This window comes from Euprymna scolopes, chromosome 12 (genome assembly GCF_053919585.1).
Source record: "Euprymna scolopes isolate OS-2025 chromosome 12, ASM5391958v1, whole genome shotgun sequence".
Lineage (NCBI taxonomy): Eukaryota > Metazoa > Mollusca > Cephalopoda > Sepiida > Sepiolidae > Euprymna > Euprymna scolopes.
The window spans coordinates 67,427,552-67,454,478 of NC_136493.1; the positions used below are offsets into that span (position 1 = coordinate 67,427,552).

At 32.5% G+C, this 26,927-nt stretch overlaps 1 protein-coding gene and 1 long non-coding RNA gene across 4 annotated transcripts in view; one reads left to right on the forward strand and one right to left on the reverse strand.

The window, feature by feature from the left end:
• LOC145291317 (uncharacterized) overlaps positions 1–7,147 on the forward strand; it is a 155,173-nt gene extending 148,026 nt beyond the window's left edge. The window contains exon 2 of the long non-coding RNA XR_013869380.1: positions 6,738–7,147. This is a non-coding gene — a long non-coding RNA (uncharacterized LOC145291317). The remainder of the gene's footprint in view (positions 1–6,737) is intronic.
• Positions 7,148–10,102: 2,955 nt separating this feature from the next.
• Positions 10,103–26,927, reverse strand: part of LOC145291315 (pyridoxine-5'-phosphate oxidase-like) — a 351,668-nt gene continuing 334,843 nt past the window's right edge. For all 3 annotated transcript variants that reach the window (XM_080137054.1, XM_080137052.1, XM_080137053.1), the window contains 2 exons: positions 15,839–15,912; positions 10,103–10,492 (listed from right to left, as the gene is read on the reverse strand). In XM_080137054.1, the coding sequence (XP_079993180.1) occupies positions 10,327–10,492; positions 15,839–15,912 (240 nt within the window). In that variant the 3' untranslated portion in view covers positions 10,103–10,326. The remainder of the gene's footprint in view (positions 10,493–15,838; positions 15,913–26,927) is intronic.

Here is a 26,927-nt window from a genome sequence, read left to right on the forward strand (position 1 = left end):
TTAATGATTACTACACTATCACCTTACATTCATTAACCCTTATCCTTGAGTGGCCTTTGGGACTTGATAAGTGATTACTCTCTTGTAAAAATAAAAAAATATTTTATTTTTTTTTTTTTGTTTTACAAGAGAAATACTTGTCATGGCTTGTATAAGTAAAATAAACAAATGCATGCCAATGATGAGCTTCGTCAAATCTCAGAAATAGAATAACCATATTATTTGGATTCATCGGAATTTCAGAAACGTCCTATCAATTCGGTATGGACCTAAAATAATACAGAAACGTCATAGAATAACTAGACAAATAAAATTTTTCACCCTCTCAAAATCACCAATGTCAAATTAAATTCATCAAACGTCTTCTGTGCTACAAGATAGGGGCAATCTTACTTTGGACTGACAAACAGAATTTGCTATATAGCTGTGGCCTCCACCATAGATAATGATTAGCTAACAACAAAGCTTGACAGGTGAATAGTTTGACAGCTGAATAGCTTGACAACAGCGCCATCTGTAGTAACAAATCATCTTCTCAAAACTACTAATTATACTGATTTACAATCAAGAAATGCAGGCATAAAAGCATTTTAAAGTAGGTACTTTGAATTTTGTAGATTTTCAATAATCACCTTTAATTGTTTAGATATATACATGCTTCAGTAATAAACTATAATAAATATATTTTTGAGAACCAATTCATGGATGCTGTATTAATATTTTCACAAACTGGTGACATGCCAAAATGACATTTTTGTTTAGAAATGCGTAATTTATGTTGTTTTTTTTCTGTATTGTCTTAAAAGAAATATTTTATGCAATGTTCTATTATAAATCTTGGCATTCAAGTAAAAATGGGATGTGTGAAAGCAAGATCTGATGCAATTATTGTTTTTCAATTGAAATTCTCCACAGAAAAAGATCTATTCAATATGTATGTATTTAGCACTAGAAATGGTATTAAATGTGACAAGTATCAATAAAATGTCTTTTCAAATCTGCACACGTAGACCAAAGAAAATGTGTGACAGACCAATCGACAGAGAAAGTCTCTCTCAGAGAATTAAAAAAGATGGACCAAAAAAATAAAAAAACAAATATATATATATATATATATATATATATATATATGACATCGTTTCTACCCAGTTAGGAGGTCTGGTTCTTTTCTTTATTTGTATATTAAAAATTTTCCTGGTTTAAGGAAAGATATTCTTTTTGTTCTTAACAATAATTTACTACACATATGACAACTTTTATATCTAATAATAATTTACAACTTTTATATCTAATAATAATTTACTACACATACGACAACTTGTAGCCTTTTATATCTAATAATAATTTACTACACATACGACAACTTGTAGCCTTTTATATCTAATAATAATTTACTACACATACGACAACTTGTAGCCTTTTATATCTAATAATAATTTACTACACATATGACAACTTGTAGCCTTTTATATCTAATAATAATTTACTACACATACGGCAACTTGTAGCCTTTTATATCTAATAAAATTAAATTAGACTAAAAATATCGTTTTTACTTTTAACTAGAAGATATGTATATTTCTTACATTATAACAATGTTGGTGTCATAAGTGAAGGATGTGAAAAAAAGAAATATAAAATTTATTTTGATACTGATCCAAAACCTGACCCACAGTCACATCAGTATCTTCTGGCAGTTTATGGGAAGCAGAAAAAAAAATTGCTGGAAAAAAGCTGACATGAACATGGCCAGATAATAAATTCAAAACACTGAAAACAAAACTTTAAGACTAGATAAGACTTACCATAAGTTTAAGTATATGAAACAATTTTTTTTTTTCCAAAAAGGTATATTAAAATTTTTTCAACAAATGTTTAAAAAAAATAGTTTTTTTTAAAGACAAAGACATAGAAACGATTATAAACAAAATCAAATTTTTTTTTTCTTTTTTCAAGAAGATTTTTATTTGTTTGTTACTTACTTTTTGCAAGAAAAATTTTAATAAAATAAGTTTTTTTGTAACAATGAAAACAATTTCTTTTCCTGGAAACAATTATGATTAAAAACAGTCTTTTTTTCCCCAAAAATAGTATCAGATAAGTGATTTTTTTCCTGTCAACAAAAACATTATCTGCTGACAGCTGAATGCCTAATTGTGTTAGCTTTTTCTGGCTGCTTTTCCGTCAGCTTACTATAAGCTGTAGAAAGATGCTGATGTGACCTTAGATCAGGTTCTGGATCAGTACCTTAATTTTGATATTTTTGTAAAATATTAAAATAAAAAAATATTAACATTTAAAATATTGTTTATTCAGAGAAAAAAATAGAGCTGCATTTTATTCGCTTAAAGAATTTAAATTATTTCAATGAATTATAATAAAAAATCCTTAGACAAAGTAGTCAAATTCATGCTTCTATTTCTGATAATGTTGTGCAGGCAGCAGACTTAATTTAAAAAAAAAAAAAAGGAAAAGATTTACATTAAAAGGCTTACCTGTATTTGTTTGACATTTTCTCTAGCTTTTCCTAGAATCTCAAACATATATTATGATTACAAAAGAATTTAGAACTATTACACACATAAAAACATCTACCATATTGTCTATATATTGGTCATTAGTTAGAGTATTTCAGCTGTTGCATTTTTAGTTTCATTTTCAGTGTTTCACTCCGTCTTCATAATTGTATTCTGACCATATTTAAAGAGAACAAATTTTAAGAGTAAAAAAAAAAAATAAATAAATAAAAAATAAACGAAATTATTCAAATGACCACCATTTAAAATACAAAGATAAAAAAGTTTTCTTTCTTTAAATAGAGTTCAGAACACCTAAAGAAAATGATAGAGAAATGGGTAATCACAGAAAAAATACACATAGATATTAAATAATTATCAATATATATATATATATATATATATATATATATATATATATATATATATATATATATATATATATATATATCAGAAAAACACAATACTAATATTAAAACGTTTTTTAATAAAATTTATCATTAGCATTAACAAAACATTAATAAAAATAAAATAAAAAGTTAAAAATTATATGTTCAGAAATCATTGGCAGCAAAAACACATTTTACATAACTTTGTTTTACAATTTTTTTTTTTTTAACTTTTATTTCTTTATTTCACAAAATATTCAACATGTCACAGTGTTATCTGAATTTAAATTTAGAAAACAAAATCCTCAAAAAGCAAAACAATCCCAGAAAAAAGGTTCTAATTAGACATGGAAATAAGAAAACAAAAATGCTCCGAGTACTTTCATGCATATTACCAAGAAAATGGACAAACGTTTTACCACATTTTCTTAAGCTTTGTGTTTCTTTAACAAAAAATAAGTTTTAAAACTTATTGTATCCTGGAGACTGAAGATAATAATATTTGTAAGCTCCCCCACAACAACAAAGGAAGATTATCTATGTTAAACCGAATTATTACATATAATCTCCCAATTAAATAGATAAATTATACTTAGTTAAAATTCTAACTAAATGCAGTATAATATATAAACAATTTAAAAAATACATCAATTGATTTTTGAAATTATATAACTTTTCAAATAGTTTTAAAGTTTCATTTATCGTTTTGTGGTTTTCTTGCATGCAAATCTCTATCATTAAATCATTTCTATCTGATAGGCTCATAAGAGTAGTGGTTGATGGGCAGAAATCAGAGGCCCACAGTATTAATGCTGGAGTCCCTCAGGGGTCCATACTGGGCCCAACTCTCTTCCTGATCTACATCAATGATCTCCCAAAACAAATACTAAAATCTTTCGTTGCTGATGACACGACCATCTATGCCAACACATCAAAGGCCGTAAATGATGATGTTCTCTCTGATTCTCTCTCCTCTGATCTTGAGCGCATGGTACAGTGGGGAAAGAGGTGGCTGGTTACCTTTAATGCATCTAAGACCAAGCTCCTATCTCTACATCATAAACGATCTGATCCCCATCTGGCATCAATTGAAATGGATGGCTCTCGTCTAAGGGAGGCCCCAGGATTTGATAAGCTCCTGGGTTTGACCTTTACACCTGATCTTAAATGGAACACATACATCAAGTCTGTGGCCAAGGTCGCTGGGAAAATGGTGGGATCCTTCTACCGCTCCAGAAGATATCTCACTGCTGATGCAATTCTCTATCTATATAAGAGCCAAGTACGTCCAAAGATGGAGTACTGCTGCCACATCTGGGCGGGAGCTGCAAAAAACAGCCTATCCTGCCTTGACAGAGTACAAAATAGACTCCGTGGCTTGGTGGGGATGCCCTTTTCTCTACCCTGCAACCTCTTTCCCACAGAAGAGATGTAGCGAGCCTGTCATTGTTCTATCGTTACTTCCATGGCAGGTGCTCGTCTGAGCTCCATTCTCTGGTCCCCCCTCGTCAATCTTTCTCAAAAAACACCCGACTAGCTGAAACCACCGTCAATAATTTTCCCCACTCCCTATCTGTGCCTAAATCAAAACATAGATACCATGAACAAAGCTTCTTTTTTAGAACTGCACGCCTGTGGAATTCTGTTCCGCTTGCCTGTTTCCCTCCCGACTTCAACCTGGATGTCTTCAAGTCCAACACAAACAAATTCCTGATGAACCCCCCCCCCCCCAAGTAATGACACCTTACCAATTCTCCAATACTATTGCTACACTATCCCTTTGATTACTGTACACACAATAACCCTTATCCCTGAGTGGCCATTGGGCCTTGATAAGTGGTGAACTACATGTAAAAAAAAAAACAAAAAAAAAACAAGTGCTAAAAAAGCAACATGATACATACATACATACACACACACATATATATATAGTGAATAGAGTAATTACATCGAGCTTCTTAAATAAGGATATATATATATATATATACACACACACACACACACACACACACACACTCTTTATTTGTTTTTACACAAGCAGTAATGTGTCACAAGCATGTTTTTGTCAGCTACTTACCAGTAACTAGAGACCTTTTCAGGTGATACAGCTTATACAAAAGCAAAATTTACAATACACACACACATATATATCTATATATCCTTAATATTTCTAATTTCTAATTATCAAATCAAATTATTTCACAAGATTTGGATCAGCAAGAGAATATAACCTTGCCATACACATAGTACAATTTAGCAAAGGAAATATAACAACATGCTATTATGTCATGTTTGAAAAAAAAAAGGTCTTTTAGAATTTGTTTCCGAGTCAGTTGAAATTTCTACTGAAACACAGGGATTTATTAAAACATGTCTGAAGATTGGATGAATTAAACTGTTAAGCAACATTTATCTAAAAGCATCAATATACTTTGTGTATTCAAGACCATCCCAGTTTCAATAAGTTGATGTTTATGTTGCAGATGAACGTAGACAATACTTTGTTTTGGAATTTTTGAGACGAGGATTAATAATTTGAATTATTCATATAATTCTTCGCATCAGTAAAAATAGTTCAAATGATTCAAATAATGCAATGCATGTTTGAAATAAATATTACCATTATTTTTTGGGACTTCTACTAAAAGAAGAAAATAGTTTTGCTAGTAAACCTGGCTACTCATAGGTGAGGAATACTTGAGTAATGTACTCAGAAAAGCTGTGCAATTTCTCCCATAAATAACATAGCAACTTGTGTTTAATAAATCACTAATAATAGAAATTGATTTTTAGCATTAAAAAACTTAAATAGGGATTGATATGCCATGTAATCGACAAACCTTGTAGAATTAAGAATGTCTCCATATTTTGTAAAGGAAACAAAAATTATCTTATCAAAGTTGGGTTGAGTTTTAGAATTAAAAAAAAATCAGATTTTAGCTTTGATTAAAAAAAAAACTAAAACATTTCTATTAATTCTAATTGATAAAAATTTATTTTATTAATTTTTGAAGATCTCCCCACCTCAATTTTTGAATTTATTTTTAGAAAGGGGTTCAATTTGCTATTATACATTGATTATAACATTTAAAAAAATGTTTTTAAATAAGTATTAGAAGATTAAAAAATTATAAAACCATTTAAGATGTCAGTACCTATTTTATGATAATTGAATAATAACAAAAATTACCATTCTAAAAAAAATAAATTTCTTTGATAATCATATTTAAAAGATGCCTAATCAATAACAATATAAATTTGTTTGTCAAAAACAAATCTAAAAGCCAAAAATTGATAAAGCTTCTATTCAAAAACTCAACATATAATTAGTGAAATTGACAAATAGCATTCCCGTCTTCATTCTAACTGCTGCTATCAGAGAGGTAACATGGTAATTATAACTTCACTCTTTTTTTTGTAATTTGTCCATTTCCTCCTTTTGTGTTTTTTTAAAATCCATTTCTTCCTTTGTAATTTTCATGGTGGTTATTGAATAACATTGATAACATCAGTATGAAGCGTCAAACCATTTTTCTTTGGTGGCTGGCAAATAGTTACAAAACATGTGAACAAAGATACTTGAACATTTTTTTAGATTGATTCTTTGGAATAAAAATATCACATTGTAAAACGGAGATCATTGATACCAAAAAATATTAGAATAAATTTGTTTCTTTTGCACCCCCTAAAACAAAAACAGTTAAAGTTATGAAGTATACTTGAAAGTAATAGAACAGTGGGTGCTATGCAGGTTATGTGAGGAAAGGTGAGGTGAGGGGATTTTTCTGCAAGATTGCATTATGTTCATATACTTTTTTTTGTTTTTTTTTAGATTTGTTCCTCTTCACAAGACAATGTACAAGATCTCCAGCATTAAGCAGTCCAAGATGGGGAGAACATTGCTGTGCTGGAAAATTCTTACTTGATTTTGCTCAAAAAAACCATAAAGGTGACATATTTTGAAGAGGGTCATAATGATGTAAATGAGGGACATTGCAAGAGAATCTTATCAGCAGTGCATAAAAGTATGCGGTGGCTGCAGCGACAGCAGAAAAGGATGGGAAAGTGCATTAGAAGTGGAGGTAGTGTCTAAATAAAAAAACAACCAATGAAGTTTGTTGTTTGGAATTGAAAACGAGTTCCATTATGTTTCATACACATGCCAATTTTGTTGCATCAGCAGCAGTAAAAAAACTTGTAACAATCGAAAGAACAATTAAGATGAAATTTAAAAAAAAATAATGATTGGTGGCCTGAGAAAAAAATAAAAAAGGTTTAATATTTCAAGAGTGAAAAATATTTGTTGATATTTGTTATGTACACTGGAACATCCAAATAAAAAAAAAAAGACTTATTAAATAATAGTATAAAAAGTTAAAGTAGTTTTCTTAAAGCATTGTTTAATGTGTATATAAAAAGAAATTTAAGTTTATAGAAGGCAGAACAATGCAAAGGTGTGACAGATAGACTCAAATTGAAACAACTTAAGATATAGTAGTGGAACCAGCTGTTTTTTATACTTAATATTTTATTTTTTATATTTCAAGTGATCCTCCGCTTTTACTCACAAAAAAGTATCTAAATGAAAATGGAAGACGTTGAAAAAACTGGAAATTTATATTTTGGGCAGCAATGTTCAAAAGAGTTCACATAAATTATTTTACCCTTTCTGGAAGAAGAATGTTGTATTTAAAAAATTTTTCTTTTTATAAAAAAATTTGCAACGCATTAACATTCATTTCAACCGGGAAAAAAAAAAAAAAAAAAAAAGAAGACGAGATTGATTTTAATAAAATGATTTGAAGCTAAAACAAATGTGTTGAATGCTAAAAATATTATTAATAGTTCTCATTCTTCTTCCACAAACGATAAAAATGCATCAGTGCACTATGAGAGATAAAAGTTTTAGCAAGACAAACGTGTTAAGTGAATAATGTGTCTTTGAAGAGTGTTCAAATACTTATGTAAAAGCAAAATAATTACTATACAATGCTTTGAACAAACTTAGATACCAGAGCCACTGGCAAATATTTCTCCTATGTTTTTTTTTATTTGTCTTGTATTTTGTATTAAAAAAAATGTATTTATTCATTACTCTAAAAACTACAAATTATTTTGTCCAGTGTTTTATTGTTTTTTTAAATTTTTATTTTCTTTCTTTTAACCGCAAAATAGCTGCACATAAGACTCTTTTCAAACAATTAGATTAATGACTGCAGATAGGTTTTGCTTTTGGCTCAATAGTATTTATGTTTAAATCACTGTATATATATATATATATATATATATATATGTCAACTTTTGTAAAAACTGATTCTAACAAGAAACAGAAAGGTCTTTAAATTAGGAAGAGTACAAAAGCTCAGAGAATCAAGAGAAAAGAAACAAGAATTGGCTACCAAACCAAGTGACATTTCATTAAATACATTTTCGTGCACAGCTTGTGGTTGTATCTGCAAGTCACTTGTGAGGCTCAAGTCCCATGAAAGACAGAAACACTGAAACTAAAATTAGTTTTTGAGACGCTCATACATCGAAATCGATGGGAGAGTTCATCATAATTAATACCTCACATTAGTAGAAAAATAAACCAAAATCATTACTTCTAGTATCTGAGTAAGATATATATTTTATTTACATGCACTATATCATACAATACCCAGGTTTCACTTTGGATCAATGCCTCCAATTGTTCTGATAGAATTGGAGAAAGTTGTCTCCTGAAGGAAGGTTGCACTGTAAAATCTTTTATATACAGGCTGAAATTTGATCAGGCACTGTTACCAAAACTGACTGGCATAACACAGCTTCAAACAACAATACTATGTCCATACAACTTCTTTTAGGCATTTGAATAAATGCAATGTTACTGCCTTTGCTGCTCAGATCTGCAATTTAAAAAGATGTGACAACCCCATAAACTGTATATTGGAAAATTCTTGAATATCACATATCTGACAAACTTAACTCCAAATGGTGAAAACTTTGCTATGTTGAAAAATATAGTATTTTACAGGCAATCAACATACTTCAGTAAAGTCTCTTAGCATGAAATTAGAAATATTTAGAATTTGTCCCATATCATAGAAAATACCTGTTAGACAAGTGGCTTGATAAGAGGCAAATTTTGAGTCTAGAAGATATTTTGTGAGATCCAATATGCTCACTCCTTCCTGTCTAATGGAAACCACTATGGGATGGTTTATCTACCCTGTTTTAAGGGTAGCAACTATCCAGTATTTTTAGCTAACACCTGTTTTCATACTGCTTAAGGCAACCGTACTGATTAAATAAGTCACCTGAGATCACAGCTTATTTTTAATATCATAATTATAATACATACAATCATTGTTGTGATGGTACGAGAAAGAAACTTGTAGTAATTTCAACGTGCAGCAGTTCTTTAAAGAAAAAAGCTAGCAAAATGTTACATAAAAGAGACAACCTTTAATTTACTCCTTGAGTCCAGCACCTGTTCTTTTTTTGTCCTGTTTCTTTTAAATGCTCTCCTGAACATTTGAAAGAAACAGGGGGAAAAAAAAAAGAAGAGATGCTGGACTCAAAGAGTAAATTAAAGATTGTCTCTTACAATGTAATTTGATTATTTGTATTGAACTATGTAGCACAATATTACTTTCTGATTATTTATTTGCTGTGTGTTATTCATTTACTGTCCATAAACTAATTTTTTTGTGTTATATAAAAAATATCAGTTTCATCAAAACATATTAAATTAAATAAATTTCTTATTCTGTGGAATTTCTACGAGTCCTGCTAGTTGATAAATATTTGTGTAATATTTAAATATGAGTGTTGTTGATTTTTTGATATATATGGATATTATTTACTTTAGATGAACTGATGCTTTTGGTGTTGATTTTTAAATTAATCAACACACATCAAATAACACAAGCATGTACTAATTATTGCTTTGAAGTTTCAGAAAATCTAAATGTTATGAATATTGACTAAAACAGTCTAACTAATAATGGAGTAAAAAAAAAAAAAAAGAAAAGAAAGAAAAACAATGTAAATAAAAAATATTAGATTTAGCACGAAACTGGTCACTAAGACTGGGTATCACAGAAATTTAAGTCCTCACTGTTTAAACAGATAAAAAAATAATATAAAATATGATTAATATTATTAGAAATCATAAATTAATTTTTTGAATTGTATCAAAAAAGATTAAAAAAATTACATTTTTCTTCCATATTTATTACATCAATTGCATTAAAAGAAGATTTACAATGTAACATGATGTATTTTGTGTTTTGTTTATATTATATATTATAATTATATTATTTATATAAAATTTATAACTCTAGAATAATAAGTTGAATTAAAACATATATGCAGAATGACTTTTTAGCTGCACTAAAAGAAAAAAGGGAGCAATATTGTGCCACTATAAACACAACCTAAGGTGACAGTCGTTCAATAACCCATCCATCTTCTCCTTCGTGCATCAATTCTGGATTCAGCACCTCGTCAGGCTCCTTTTTTCTGAAGCGTAAGCGGTCATGGATACGTGTTGTCTGCCCTTGCCAGAATTCAATTATGTTGGGTTTGATCAAGTAACCTCCCCTGAAGTCAAATAAAAACAAACAAACAAAAAAAAAAAAAGATTAAAAACAGGAAGAAATAGAATATAAAAATTATAAAAGTTGTTTTAATCATCATGTCTGATTGCTGATACAATGATAATCCAAAGATGATTACGAAAATACAATTATTGAAATGTAAGGATAAATAGCATTCTATCAGGTTACTTATTAATTGTGCTCCTGGTAATACTTGCCACATAGTCAGATAATGGATGACCTAACTGGGCTATCCAGCATACTTCATGGGTGAGGATAATGACTAGCCACACACAGGGGGGGGGGGGGAATAAAAAAATAAAAAAGACTTGATGAACCCATTTGAGAAGTCAGTAGCCATCCAACATATACAATATTAAAGTGAATACAGGTGAATGATAGGCAATCCTTTGATTGAGCAGATGTGAAAGAGTTATAGTTGCCTGAGGGTTCCCCCTTTTAATAAATACATTCCACTGTTGCTATATTTGTGAACTTGGTACCTATATATAAAATGTTCTGTGTAAAGTACCTATGCCGAGCTCTCTTTGGGGTTTAATGGATAAAATGTTGCCAGGAAGACAAACTTCTTGGAGTAGAGATGTTTCAAGGTAAATATAAAGAATTTCACCCAATTTAACTTAAATCTTGATTTATAGCAAACAAAGAATTCCTGACTCATGTTCAGAGTGCTTTATGTTTTTTTTTTTTTTTTTTTTTTTTTTTTTACAGGGGTGTCACCACTTATCAAGGCCCAGAGGCCACTCGAGGATAAGGGTTAATAGGTATACATTAGTCATTGTGATTTTAGCATAGTAAACAGTGGGAATTTTGTAACTTGGATTAATTAGGGGGACGATTCAATTAGAACTTGTTCACATTGGACTTTTTCTTTTTTTTTTTCATAGGTATCAACACATTATCAAGGCCAAGAGGCCACTCAAGGATAAGGGTCAAAGAGTGTACAGTAGAAATTGGACAATATAATAATCAGTAGTAATGAAAATTTGTTAAATTTGATAACTTATATGGAACGGCTCATCAAGAACTTATTTACGTTAGACTTGAACACAACCATATTGTAGTCAGCCGGAAAGCAGGAAAACGGAAGACAGTTCCACAGGCGTGCAGTTCTAATAAAAAAAGCTTTGTTCATGGAATCTACGTTTAGGTTTAGGCACAGATAAAGAGTGGGGGGAATTATTGATAGTGTTTACAGCTAGACGAGTGTTTCTTGTGAAAGTTTGGCGAGGGGAGACCATAGATTGAAGCTCAGTCGAACACTTTCCATGAAAATAACGATACATCAGAGACAAACTCGCAACATCTCTTCTGTGAGATAGAGGTTGCAAGGAAGAGAAAAGGACATCTCCTACGAGGCTACGAAGTCTATTTTGAACTCTATCAAGGCAGGACAAGTCCTTTCTAGCAGCTCCTGCCCAGATGTGGCAACAGTATTCCATCCTTGGACATACCTGGCTCTTATATAGATAGAGAATTGCATCAGCAGTGAGATATCTACTGGATCGATAGAAAGATCCCACCATTTTTCCAGCGGCCTTGGCAACAGATTTGATGTACGTGTTCCATTTAAGATCAGGAGTAATGGTCAAGCCCAGAAGCTTGTCAAAACTTGAGGCCTCCTGAAGACGAGAGCCATTCATTTCAATTGATGCCAGATGTGTATCAGAATGTTGATGATGTAAAGAGAGAAGCTTGGTTTTAGATGCATTAAAGGTAACCAGCCATGTCTTCCCCCACTGAACCACGCGCTCGAGATCAGAGGAGAGAGAATCAGAGAGAACTTGGTCGTTTACTGTCTTAAATGGTAGTGTCGTCAGCATAAATGTCTACAAATGATGTAAGGATGTGATTTGGAAGATCATTAATGTAGATCAGGAAAAGAGTTGGGCCCAGGATGGACTCCTGAGGGACACCGGCATTAATACTGTGAGCTTCTGATTTTTGCCCCTCAACTACTACTCTTATGAACCTATCAGAAAGAAATGATTTAATAATTGAGAAGACATTTCCAGCTATACCATAGCAAGAGATCTTATGAAGTAAACCTTTATGCCATACCCTATCAAAGGCCTTAGATATGTCAAGAGCAATTGCCCTAGAAAGGTTGCCTCCGTCGAGAGATTTGCTAATCCTATGAGATATAACTGTAAGCATATCTGCTGTAGATCTAGCAGAACGGAAACCATATTGAGTGTCACTAAGAAGGTTATTTTTATTGAGATGGTTGATTACTTCTGTATTTAACACAGATTCCAGCAACTTACTCATGACGCACAGGAGACTTATTGGCCTGTACTGAGAGGGGGATGAGCGATCACCTGAATTCTTAAATACAGGGCATACTGATGAGATTTTCCAGGGAGATGGGAAACCATTCTCCTTAAGACAACGTTTAAATAGTTTTGTAAGTATGGGTGCTAGTTCAGGTTGAAGTTTTTTGAGTACTATAATTGGAATACCGCCCGGGCCAGTTGCTTTACTGGAATCAAGGTTTTTGATTAGCTTGGCTACATCACGTACAGATATATGTATATCACAGCGTGTTTTCAGATACAGGAGGAAATATTGGGGGTTGGCGGCCTTGATCGCAAAAGGTAGAATTAGCTGCAAAGTTCTTGACAAAGAGTTTGGCTTTGTCTGATGCTGACAAGATTACCTCAGGTCCATTGATGATAGTTGGGATGGAGCACACGCTTCTGTTCAGAATTCTGTTTGCTATTTGCCAAAACTGGTGGGAACCAAGCCGCTGCTCAGCTACTTTGGACTTAACAGATTGAGCATACAACCATCTTGCGCTCTTTATTACTTTCTTACAATGGTTGCTGGCAGTCCTGAAAGCGGCTTTAGTTTTCATACATCTATTACGTTGGAAACAGTGGAAAAAGTGATTTCTGTGCGCAATGGCAGCAGCACATTCAGGAGAGAACCATGGCTGGCTGTTAGGTTTTTGCTGAAACTTTTTCGAGGGTATGAAACGGTCAATACCTACAATTAACCATTCCGTCAGGTCTAATACTATAGAGGACACATCTTTTTTAAATATGGAATGCAGAGGTAGATCAGTTATAAATGTACGGAAGATATCCCAGTCAGCCTTAGTGTATCGATATACTGTACGATGGAGAGGTACGTCTGGGGACTTATTACATTTCATTTTTATCTTAATTGATACAACAGAGTGGTCGGAAGATCCAAGAGACGACAGAACAGAAACTGAACATAGTTCAGGGCAAGTTGTGAGAAAAAGGTCTAGTAGGCTCGCATACTGGCCGTCATTGTCGGGCACACGGGTGGGTTCCTGAACAATCTGAGTGAGGTCATAGGCAATGGAGAAATCATGACAGAACCTCCCCTCATCATCGGTCTTGTTTGAGTGGGTCAACCATTCGACGTTGTGAACATTGAAGTCTCCACATATGTGAATGTTAGCTGAAGGATAAGCAGATAGGACTTGGTCAATTTTCTCAGATATGCTTTTAAAGATAGTAACTCCGCTGTTGTGGGGGCGATAGAGAGTAAATAAAAATGCCGTAGTGTGAGCTAAAGCAACCCGGAAGCACATATAAGGTAAGTTAGGATCTTCCCTGGAGATGTCCCTACCACATGGAAAGCTATCTTTAATATAGGCACATATTCCATGCCCATGGCGATCTTGGGGGTCAGATTTAGAAGTTAAGTTAGAGTATCCTTTAATTGCGAACTCTTCTAGGGAAATAGCCTGTTCAATGCCAGTTTCACTTAAAAATAAAAGGTCTGTTTTAGTCTCCTGTAATTGGGTTTCAACCTCTAGAAGGTTAGAACGTAGACCCCTGATGTTGGAGAAGGAGACATGGTAGTAGGGATCTATGGTCGAAGTTGGAGAACCGGGTTTAATCGTGTATTTTTTCTTGAAACTTGTCATGATGAATTTTTGGAATTTGTGGACTAGGTCGTCAGATTTACTCAGAGCAGGACAGAGAGGGGAAACTAAGAGAGAAAAAGAAATGAAGAATTTTTTTTTTTTATTTGTAGCTAATGATAAGGTAAAGCCGTAACAATTACCCTCTAGTATGGCATCGAGAGACCCCACCAGAAGCTACTGCATGGTCCAGAATCCATTCACCAAATGGCAATACAGCAGCCCCAGTACTTTGTACCTGCTGATAGGACAGCCTCCTTAGTGGTTAATCCAAGGTTCGGGTCCCTGACTATCAGGCGGATAACGTCAGCCCAGACAAAACGTTTACCTCCAGCACCCTTACTAGTGACATGGCTACAAGGATAGACATGGAAACAGAAAATTTCCGCCATCTCTGCCAACTGTTCGCACAAAATACTGCCAACCTAGAAAACAGCTTTTTCTTCTCCCTTTGTCAGAAAAATCACTCATTAAAAAATGAGGACTGAGGGACAAATAAGAAGAAGCGAGAGTAACAGGAGCTGCCGAGAACGCATCCACAATGCGTTTTCTACTCTCCATTAAAAAAAAAAAAAAAAAAAAAAAAAAAAAAAATCATTAAGTATTGTACTTAATAAAAGTCCAACAGACGTGTTTAAGGGAAAGTATGGTGATAGATTCCCCTCTCACGAACTAAAAATGAGTACAATTCGTAATCTATTTTTGCAATCAACTCGGTAGATAAATAAACATTTATGTACGAGAAAAAAAAAAAAAAAGCTAGCATTTAATAAAACAGAAATACACAAATTAAATACTGAAATAAAATGGAGTTATTAATATTTTAATCTAAAATAAAAAGTATGACTAAAATTGAAATCACTTATCTCAACAAAAACACTTCCGTCGCCAAATTGCAAACTGTAGTGAAAGAAATTGAGTTAGCAGTGTTCAAAACATTTTTTTTTAAAAATTAACCGTTAAAAGAAAAGCGTGATTTTATTCTGAACTTAAGCTAGTCACGTTTTAAGAAGCTTACGATATAAAAGAAAGGCGGATTGGGGGGGGGGGGGGTTCTTCCGAAAGTAAGTTGGTGACGTTATAAGTAATTTCAAGATAAGATGGAAGCCGGTATTGGACGAGAAAAAAAGCTAGCATTTAATAAAACAGAGATACACAAATTAAATACTGAAATAAAATGGAGTTATTAATATTTTAATCTAAAATAAAAAGTATGATTAAAATTGAAATCACTTATCTCAACAAAAACACTTCCGTCGCCAAATTGCAAACTGTAGTGAAAGAAATTGAGTTAGCAGCGTTCAAAACATTTTTTTTTTAAATTAACCGTTAAAAGAATTGAATACTGTGTTTATAAATAGACCACAGATATATCATGGCTTCCAAAAATGACAGTTTGTGTTCAAAAGGTTAAAGATGATTACTCACCAAAAATCAGGCTTAGGAATAACCTTTTCATTTTCGTACTTCTTTTCCACTTCCAAAAATTTATTTACTAGATACTAAAAAAAAGAAAGAAAAAAATTAAATTAAATAATAATGATAAAAAAGTATCTGAATCTCCCATAACTGCTACTAAAAAAAACTGACTATTGATATGCAAAATACTGAGGGAAAAGGAGGGCTGAGAGATACCAAAAGCTTTGTTGGGTCAGACAAGATTACATGGATATGAACTTTTGAACTAGATCGCAGTCAGTTGATGAAACCCACAGATAGCTGCAGGTGGCCAGGAGAAAGCGTTTCCTGGGTGAGAGTGTTTTATCTTGAAGAATAATAATTAGAAATATTCATTTTTGTAGTAAGCCAATACAAAGAACATAACCTAAGACTGGTTTAACACTAAATAATACCATGAAGACATCAATCACATGAATGAAATATACATCACTAATAATATTAATAAAAGCTGCATCATCATCATCATCATCGTTATCATCACCATCACAACATCAACAACAACATTATTATAACTAGCAGGACCAGTATAGCGGTGTTACCCGATGGAAGTATGCCTCCTACTCCACCTGAAAAAAAAAAAAAATTAAGTATGTTTGTTAGTTGGATCCACTGCCCGTCCATTATAGTGACAGGCACACTTTTATAGTTTGTGCATCAATTTTAGTATGTATTTTAGTTCAGGTATGCCGTTACCCGAGAAGATGTCCCTGTTATTATTTTAGTAAGAACGAATTACTGTTTTAGTCAATGTGCAGGTGCTGTCCAACCTGCAGAGTGTGTTTATTCCGAAAGGGCCATTGGAATAAACACTGTTTGCCGCCTGGACAACTAGTGAACAATGGCCGAAAAAGAAATTCCTTCTTAATAAAATAACAGGGAATTCCTCTTTTCTGGTGAATGTGTATGTGGAATAAAAAAATATAATAATAAAAAAATAAGTACAGCACTCTCACTCTTACATATAAAAATCTCGCATCCATTTAAATGTAAAGTGTTGTGTTATTAGTTAATATTATATTATATTGTTTGATATTCAGTGAATTTTATACAATTATGCTGTGAAAAAAACGCAGGAATTAACAATTGTATGTTATTTTAGCAAGAATGGCATGGAATGTTAACTCAGTTCTTAATGAAATAATAACATGGTAAACTAGGTACGCCCGGATAAATAATAGAATTATCAGATACATATGGAAAAAATAAACAAATTAACAATGTTAGTTTATTAAGAAAGATAACAAATAGTAATGGGTAAATGCATACGTTTAATAAAATAATACTATAAAAAAGTGCAGCAAGAAAGAAAAAAATAATAAAATAAATATGTGACTTATATGCTTTGTTTGGTTTGTGTTTTCTTGTTGGCATTTATTTAAAAGTGATCTAATCTAATAAATATGTGACTTAATGGGTTCTGTTGGAGAAGAGTGTTCCTGTTGGCATTTTTTAAAAGTAATTTAATCTGTGAAATCTGACCCAAAACCTTATATTTGGCACTTGTTGCCTTTCTAACACAACAAATCATAAAAGCATATGTAAATGCTGCTGTAAAGGAGAACCAAAGTTTGTTTATGTGTAATAAAGAGAAAGCGCTGTCAGCGGCAGCGGTGTCCAAGTAAACGCAGTAGCACTTATGAAGATAACGGAATAGTAAATAGTTCTTATCATGTACATGCATACCCGAAGTTTGGGGGGGGGGGTAAAAAAGTAAAATAACAGTAGAAAAAGAAAATAAAATAAATATGTGGTGTAATGGTTGTGTTGGCTGAGCATGTTCTTGATGTCATTTTTTTAAATTGCTTTCATCTATGCAAATCTGTCCAAATAATTTTTGTTCGCTGCTTCAGGCATTCCTTATAGAATGAATCCAAAAGGCGCATGTCATAAGTTGTAATCCTGAGAAACAAAGTTTGTTTATGTGTAGTAATGAAGATGCGTCGTTGTCGTCGTCATCGCAGTCATTGCATCCTAACCAAAATAAGAAAAGTTCCAATGTTAGTTGAGTAAGAACAGTAACGAATTAGTAAATATGCATACCGGAACTATTATGAATTTTATAAAGTAAACGTAATTAATTAATAAATAAATAAAATATGAGACCTAATAGCTTGGAAGCCCTTTTTTGTTTGTATCATGCGCATTTACTGGGCAAATGCCTTAAGAAAATCCCGATAAGCTAAGTTTGTTTATGTATTTGAGGAACTCTTCCTTGCAGTCATAGTGGTGTACAAATGTGAAAGCAAACCTACATAAAAGTAAGGCAACGAACCCCAAGTGTCCACGGCTAGATACTATACTGTAATTATGTTTGGTAATTTATGTATGAGACTGGTGCCATTTAACATTTATACAGAATGTTCATTTATAAAGGGGAGAATTGTTAATCCAGAATATGTGAATAGTAATTGAAGTAAGCAGAATTATGCTGGGGAGAATTCATTAAATAGATAGTGTGTAAAGGAAAGATTATGTTATGTATATGTATGTAAGACCCAGTTAATGGCAGTCCAAGCTCAGCAGGGTACGAAAATGTATGATTGGCCCTGGTGAGAGCAGTAAGTAATGAGAGAGAAAAACAGGAACTTCTTCCTCTGTAGATGTGGCGATTGTGATGGCGATTCTCAGCTGATATAATGTAACTTTTGATTATTATGACTGAATGTGGCAGAAGTATTGGTTGTAAGCTACTTAAGATAGTGGCTATCAAGGTAGATATATTGAATTTGTATGAGGCATGTGTTGTTGAAAACCTACACTACTTTGGTCCAGAGGGGAATTTCTGCAATCAAAATATTATATAGTAGATAATAATAATAATTATTATTATATTAATTATTACTACAACAACAACAAAAAACTTATAGATTAAATTCAAAACTGGATTATTTTAAAGGCTGAAGTCTCAGGCTCCATACAACCAGTTTTGTGTTAAGTTTTCAACACTATTTCAGGCTGTGTTTGTCATTACAAACAGAATCTGTGCATCACTAAAATTAATTGATAGCAATCATCTTTGATATTAGCGATTCTATAGGTGCATTAAACAGAAAATTTGATTTCATATATGTAAAATCTTGATGTAAAGAAAATTAATGTTCTCAGACAAAATATAAAATTGTTTCAGTTTCGATGGAGAGAAAGAAACTAAAATTCTAAGAGCTTCACATTAGTTAAATCTGGCATTGAAAACAAATACTAATATTACTATTAATTATACACAATCTTTATTTTCAGATTAAAATCGCCACGGCTATCAACCACCAAGAAGAATTTTAATCCGTTTATACATTCTGAATGTTTGTAAGAGCAAAAAAAAAAAAAAAAAAAAAAAAAAAAAAAATCAAAATATAAATGCATATGAATGAATTAATTGCGTTAAGAACAAATTAAGGAGAAGCTTGAGTCCAGTGTTTGGCAGCAAAGGGAACATGTTGAATTTATGGATTCTCATGGACTTTTTGTTTCCATTTTTCTAGCCTCTTTTTCGCATTGACGGTATAAGATGAGAAAAATTAATGCATCAAAATGCTAACCAGAACTGAAAAATTAAACTAAATAAAATAGTAAATAAAATAAAAGGAATTCAGTTATTCTCAATAATGAATAGAAATATTTCTTATTGCTTCAATTTTGAAAATTTCACAATGATTTAAATTTTAAGTGTTGTGTAATTAGTAAAAAAAATTTGTTTTTATTTTCTGTCAGTTGTACTTTTATTTTTTCAATTTTGAATAATTTCATGTGTAATTATAACAAAAAAAACGAAAACAAAAAAACAATAAATTCATATGTAATTAATTTAAAAAAAACAAACAAACTATTTCATTTTATTTCTTCAATTTTGATTAATTTCACTTAATGCTTAAAGGGAGCGGGTATATGGAGTCAGTCCTGGAAATTAACGATAATAAAAATCACTTTATTTTATATGAGAACCAATTTAAAACATTGTGCGAATGTTGTGGGAGTGCGGGAAATTTCCATCTTTTGTTGTTTTAGCTTACAAGCTATTTCAGCATGAATAAAAATAAAGTTGATCTGACCATGTTGATAGTCAGACTTTTGAAAGGTGGTGTCATTAAGTTGGAGAAGATTAAGTTATAATTTGAGCCGAAATCTTTTTTAGAATTGGCTTCATCATGTTATGGAGAATTTAAATAATGATTTGAGATTTTATGAATATTGTTGTGTTATGGAGAAGATTAAATTATGATTTCAGTATGAAAATTATAATTTAAGAGTTTGACTTTTTGAGAAATGGTGTTGGCACGTTTTAGAGAATTGTGTATACAATTCAAGAGTCAGACATTTTGAAAATTGTCATTGTCGCATTATGGAAACAGATTAAATTATGATTCAAATCAGACTTTTTGAAAATTGCTGTCGTTGTCGTCACTGTTGTGTTATGGAAAATTTTAAATAGCAATTCGAGAGTTGGATATTTTGAAAATTGTCATCATCATGTTATCATAAAGACTAAATTATGATTCAACTCAAACTTTTTAATTTATTTTTTATGCTTGAAAGTCAAAAAGAATATGAGAGGCTAGTTTTGTTTAGACATGTAGTGTAAGGCAGCTGGTTCTGGCTATGTTTTAAAGATTAACTATGTCTAGTTGTATATCAGGGGCTATCTTAGCCTGACCATGTAGTGAGGCTGAGTCTGACCATGTAGTGAGGGCTAGTTGAGTCTGGTTGTGTAGTAAGGGCTAGTTGAGTCTGGTTGTGTAGTAAGGGCTAGTTGATTCTGGTTGTGTAGTAAGGGCTAGTTGAGTCTGGTTGTGTAGTAAGGGTTAGTTGAGTCTGGTTGTGTAGTAAGGGCTAGTTGAGTCTGGTTGTGTAGTAAGGGCTAGTTTAGTCTGGTTGTGTAGTAAGGGCTAGTTGAGTCTGGTTGTGTAGTAAGGGCTAGTTGAGTCTGATTGTGTAGTAAGGGCTAGTTTAGTCTGGTTGTGTAGTAAGGGCTAGTTGAGTCTGGTTGTGTAGTAAGGGCTAGTTGAGTCTGATTGTGTAGTAAGGGCTAGTTGAGTCTGGTTGTGTAGTAAGGGGTAGTTGAGTCTGGTTGTGTAGTAAGGGGTAGTTGAGTCTGGTTGTGTAGTAAGGGCTAGTTGAGTCTGGTTGTGTAGTAAGGGCTAGTTGATTCTGGTTGTGTAGTAAGGGCTAGTTGAGTCTGGTTGTGTAGTAAGGGTTAGTTGAGTCTGGTTGTGTAGTAAGGGGTAGTTGAGTCTGGTTGTGTAGTAAGGGCTAGTTGAGTCTGGTTGTGTAGTAAGCGCTAGTTGAGTCTGGTTGTGTAGTAAGGGCTAGTTGAGTCTGATTGTGTAGTAAGGGCTAGTTGAGTCTGGTTGTGTAGTAAGGGGTAGTTGAGTCTGGTTGTGTAGTAAGGGGTAGTTGAGTCTGGTTGTGTAGTAAGGGCTAGTTGAGTCTGGTTGTGTAGTAAGGGCTAGTTGACTCTGGTTGTGTAGTAAGGGCTAGTTTAGTCTGGTTGTGTAGTAAGGGCTAGTTTAGTCTGGTTGTGTAGTAAGGGCTAGTTGAGTCTTTCCGTATAAAAAGCCCAAGAGATGTAAGTGCCAATCTGAGCATGAGTCTATCTAGAAGTGTAAGCCATGGTTAGTTTCAGAACCATTTCTGATCATTTTTTCAGTTTCCTTGTAACTTCTGAGTGCTACCTTGAATTGGCTAAAAGTCATGGGTTTTTCTTTCTGGAATATCACGGTAGTAAATGGCTTGAAATTACTCGGTAATCCCTTAAGAACCATGGAAATTAACAGACTCTCACTTATAACTTAACCAGACATTTTTAAAGAATTTGCAGTCATTTTGGCTCTTATAATATAATCAGTAATAGTTTCGGCTTCCATTCGTTTTAGAGAGGTCAGTTCAGTATATAAAAAAATAATTTTGGGTTTTCCTTTCGATAAATAATGCTCTCTCAATATGTTCAATGCTTTGCAGCCATCGTTCAGGGCTTCTCTCATTACTAGTGATAGACTTTGGTCATCTAAACCCTGTATTAATTACGCAAAGACAGTTGCGTTCTTTTCAATGAAATGGGGGTCGTTTCTGTTTTCAGGTTGTGTTTGAAGTACTTTGTGTAGCTTTTGGATTCGTAGATATCCTAGAAATTTAGCTTGCCACAATTTGAATTTTGATTTGGATCCATCAAAATAAAGACGCACGCTGGGCCCATAACCTCTAGAAGTGCAAGCCATGTTTAGTTTCAGAACAGTTTCCGATAGTTCGTTGTTCTAAACAAGTCTTGAAAGGTGACTGGTTTGCAGTAGACAGAACAGTGTCCGATGGTTCATTGTTCTATACAAGTCCTGAGAGGTGACTGGTTTGCAGTAGACAGTTCCATAGAGCAAAAGATTCTTACCGTGTCGAGACAGAAAAAACATGTGAAATTGCTACAGAAAAGGTTTAATATTTATGGAGCAATTCTGGTTTCTAATTGGTTGGTAGCAGAACGTGAATTAATTTGATTTGTCAATTCCTAGCAGCATCGCTTATAAATAGAATCGCCCGACTGTGTGGGATCATACCCCATTATGAATCAAAAATATTGCGACCTCCCCCTATTTTTTATAATGGGAAAGTCCCTTGTGTTTGTTCTGCTCAAAAATAAATATATATGTATTTTTATATTCAATTATACATAACAAAAATTAGAAATCATTGGGATCTTAAAATTTTAGCATGTAAAAAGACGCTATTTTTAATTGTGTTCTTTTGAACACAATTATAAATGGCGTCTTTTTACATGCTAAAATATAATATCAAAACAGATGTATATGTGAACAGAGAAGAGAAATAAAAGAAATGGAAGGTATTTTTACCTTAAAAAGGGGTGGGTATGTGAAAAAGAAGCCATTTCTTAAATTTGATTATGCAGTTTTGTAAAAAAAAGAAAGAAAAACGCATACATATATACATAAAAATAAATATACATAAAAATAAGCATACATGCAATATGTACCCGTTTAAAGAGTTTTTTTTGTTTTTGTTATTAAAACAATGCAAAAAAAATATAGGACACTTTTGAAAAATAAGAAAACTAATGTGCAAAAAAAAAAAATAAATAAATAAAAGTCAATGATTTATGCGCGCCTTAAAATAAGCATGCAAAAAGTATTTGTCGAAAAGGAAAATTACAAAGAGGTTTTTTAAAAAAGTGACTTTTTTCTTTCTTTTTTTTTTATTTCAGTAAAAGTATTAGTTATGCATCAGTGGATTTAAGTGTTAATACAAACAAAGTGGATACAGTTTAACGTCTTGTCCAGGACTATTTTTTTTTTTTTTTGATATATAGAAATTTATATACATACAGGGCTGTGAAAAAAAAAAATTTATTCAGTCGAATCCACCAACAAGTTTTGAGAAAAAATGCTTTAACTTTATTCTTGTTGTGGGTTTCGTGAATACATCAGCAATATTTTGTTCTGATGATATTTAATTCAAAATAATGGATTCCTTTTTCACCTCGTTTTTTATGAAATGGTATTTTATATCTATATGCTTAGATCTTTGGTTGATTATCGTGTTCTGTGCTAAGACTATACTGGCTTGATTATCACAATTAATTACTATGGGGCTTTTAGTTAATTCTGGCTCTAAGACATTTTTAAGGTAGAGTGCTTCCTGGGTCGTGTGTGTGATCGCGATAAATTCTGCTTCACACGTAGAGAGAGATACAATCTGTTGCTTTTTAGATTTCCAGGAAATAATAGGCCCATTTTCTGAGAGTCTGAAACAATATCAAGATATACTTTTTCGATCTTTGTCGTTTCCCCAATCTGAATCCGAAAATCCTTCTAATTTTAGGGGATTTTTTAATTTTCTAAATACTAACTTCTGTTCTTTAGTTCCTTTTAAATAACGCGGGACTTGTTTAGCTCTGTTTAAATCCTTCATTGCCGGTTGTGATAATGTTTGTGACTGTTTTGTTACTGTATAGCATATATCGGGTCTGGTTGCAGTCATTAAATATACAAGACTACCTATAATTTTGCGATATTGTGTGTCATTTATTATTTCAGATTCTGTGTATATTTTTATTAATATCATTTTCGACTGGTGTAGAGCATTTCTTGCACTCTCCCATTCCAAATTTTAATAGTATTTTGTCGATGTATCCCGATTGATTCATCGTAACAAGTCCTTTGCTTTGAGTAAATTCTATCCCCCAAAACCAAGATATTTTTTGCCAAGATCGGTCATTTTGAATCTTTTACTTAATTTGTTCTTAACATCAGTTAACATTATGTAACAATTTGATACGATTAAAATATCGACCCACAAAACCAAAATCAGTAGTTTATCGTCTTTGTGTTGGGTATATAAACAGGGGTCTACAGCGCATTGTCTGAATTGTTGTTTAATAATATAATCATGAAATATTGTATTCCAATACTGAGCACATTGCTTTAGACCATATAATGACTTGTTAAGTCGCCACACGCTATTTTTATTTTTCATCATAAATCCCTGTGGAGGGGTAATATAAATTTCACAGTCTATTGGGGCATTCAAATAAGCATTTTTTACGTCCATTTGATGGATTTTTAGGTCATATTTCGATGTTATATGCAGTAAAATTCTGATTGTTGTTAGGTTTGTGGTCGGTGAAAACGTAGAAAAATATTCTATACCGTAAATCTGAGAGTACCCCTTAGCAACAAATCTAGCTTTGTACTGTTCTACACCTGATGCTGTAGTCTTTTTTGTAAAGACCCATCTTATAGAAATAATATGTTTATCTTTTGGGAGAGGCACTACCGTATAGGTATCATTTTCGGTTAAGACATCTATTTCTTTTTTCATGGCAATTTTCCATTCATCACAATGTTCTGAATTAATTGCTTCGTTAATTTTCCATTGAATAGCAATAGTCGATTTGATAATCTTTTATATTCTCGAACACAAAAAAATCGGGTCGTCTTCTATTTCTTTTGGGATATCTTTCGCCGCCGCCACCACCATCATCATCATCATCATCATCATCATGGATACTCTTGTCTCCGTTTGTTTTAATTATTTATTTAGAAAAAAAAAAAAGAAAAAAAAGTCACCTTTTTAATTATTTGAGGAAATATAATTTCATCTTCTTCATATGACGGGATTTTGTCGGTAAAATTACCGTGTCTGTGAATTTTACACATCGGATTCTTTTTATTTTATTTTTCTCTGGAAAAAATACTAAATTGGCTGAACTGTTTTTATCGTATCCAAGAAATATACCTCTGTTGGCTTTAATATTCAATTTACTCTTTTTATTTATATATGCGAAGCAAGTTGAATCAAATATATGCATTCTGCTAAATTTGTTTTTTTTACCACAGAAAGATTCATACGGAGTTTTAGATAGGTGTTTTGTTAAAGCACTTGTTGCGTATATAGGCTGCCGCCATAAGTGCATACGTCCAGAGGTTTTTGGGGAGTTTTGATTCAATGAGTAGGTATCTTGCCATTTCAAAAAGTGTCCGCCATGCTCTTTCAGCAGTCCCGTTTTGGTGTGGCGATCTAGGAGCTGATTTTTCATGGTTGATATGATGGTTAATTAGTAAAAGTTCAAAGTCTTTATTGGTGAATTCTGTACCATTGTCAGAGCGAATACACTTGACTTCACCGTAGGGAGCCATGTTGGCTAAATATTTTTTAGTTGCTAGCAGGGTATCAGATTTGTTTTTTTTAAAAAGTAAACCATTATTAAACCTGAATGGTCATCTACGAAATTCAACAGATATCTATAATGTTCTCTGGCCATCTAGACCATGGGACCGTTCAAGTCACAATGCACCATTGATAGGATTTTTTTTTGGCCTTCTTGTCTGGTATCTTGCTTTGATAGTTTGTCTTTGATAGTTTTCCCTTGCGTACAGACGTCGCAGTTGAAGTTTTTTGATGTTTGTATTTTCATTCCATCAACTACAGTCGGCAACTTTTTGATATCAGGAATATTGCAATGTCCAAGAATTTTATGCCATATCTGTAGATCATGGCAGGCGGTTTTCGATGGGACTACGCTATTAAAATAATATAGTCTTCCATTTTCTTTAATGTCAAATACAGTTCCATTCGGATATACCAGTTTTGATTTATTGGAGCTAAAGTTCATATTTGCACCTTGTTTAGTGGCAGCTTGTACAGAAAATATATTTTGTTTAAATTTTGAGATTAGAAGAGTGTTTTCTAGAATACAGAAACATGGTTCACCTTTATTGTTCCTTAGCGAGATTTTAGCATCGCTTCTTTTCAAAATGATATCATTTACTCGACTCCCGTCAGCTAGTTCTACAAAATGATTTTGTGGCTTAAAGTTGGGGTCACAATTGATAAAATTAGATTCCTTTGTAATCACATGTGTCGTGGCCCCACAATTGACAAGAAAATTATTATTGTTTGGTTAAGCATTGAATGTACATGAAAATAAAAATGTATCTTTGCTAACAGAGCTCTCCACATTTTTAATGGAGTCGCCATTTTGAGTCCTGTATCTACATTGGAAACTCTTGTGATTGGGTCGTCCACAATTATAGCAAATAATTTTTGTACTTTTCTTAGGAGAAAAATTGTTTTTGGCAAAGTTGCAGTTTTTATTCCTGGCATGGGTATAATTTAATTTTGGTGTTTTTATGTGTGTATTTTTAAATTTCATGATATTTGAAGATTCGTCTTTTTCTGTGATCATTTTTTCAGTTTCCTTGTAACTTCTGAGTGCTACCTTGAATTGGCTAAAAGTCATGGGTTTTTCTTTCTGGAATATCACGGTAGTAAATGGCTTGAAATTACTCGGTAATCCCTTAAGAACCATGGAAATTAACAGACTCTCACTTATAACTTAACCAGACATTTTTAAAGAATTTGCAGTCATTTTGGCTCTTATAATATAATCAGTAATAGTTTCGGCTTCCATTCGTTTTAGAGAGGTCAGTTCAGTATATAAAAAAATAATTTTGGGTTTTCCTTTCGATAAATAATGCTCTCTCAATATGTTCAATGCTTTGCAGCCATCGTTCAGGGCTTCTCTCATTACTAGTGATAGACTTTGGTCATCTAAACC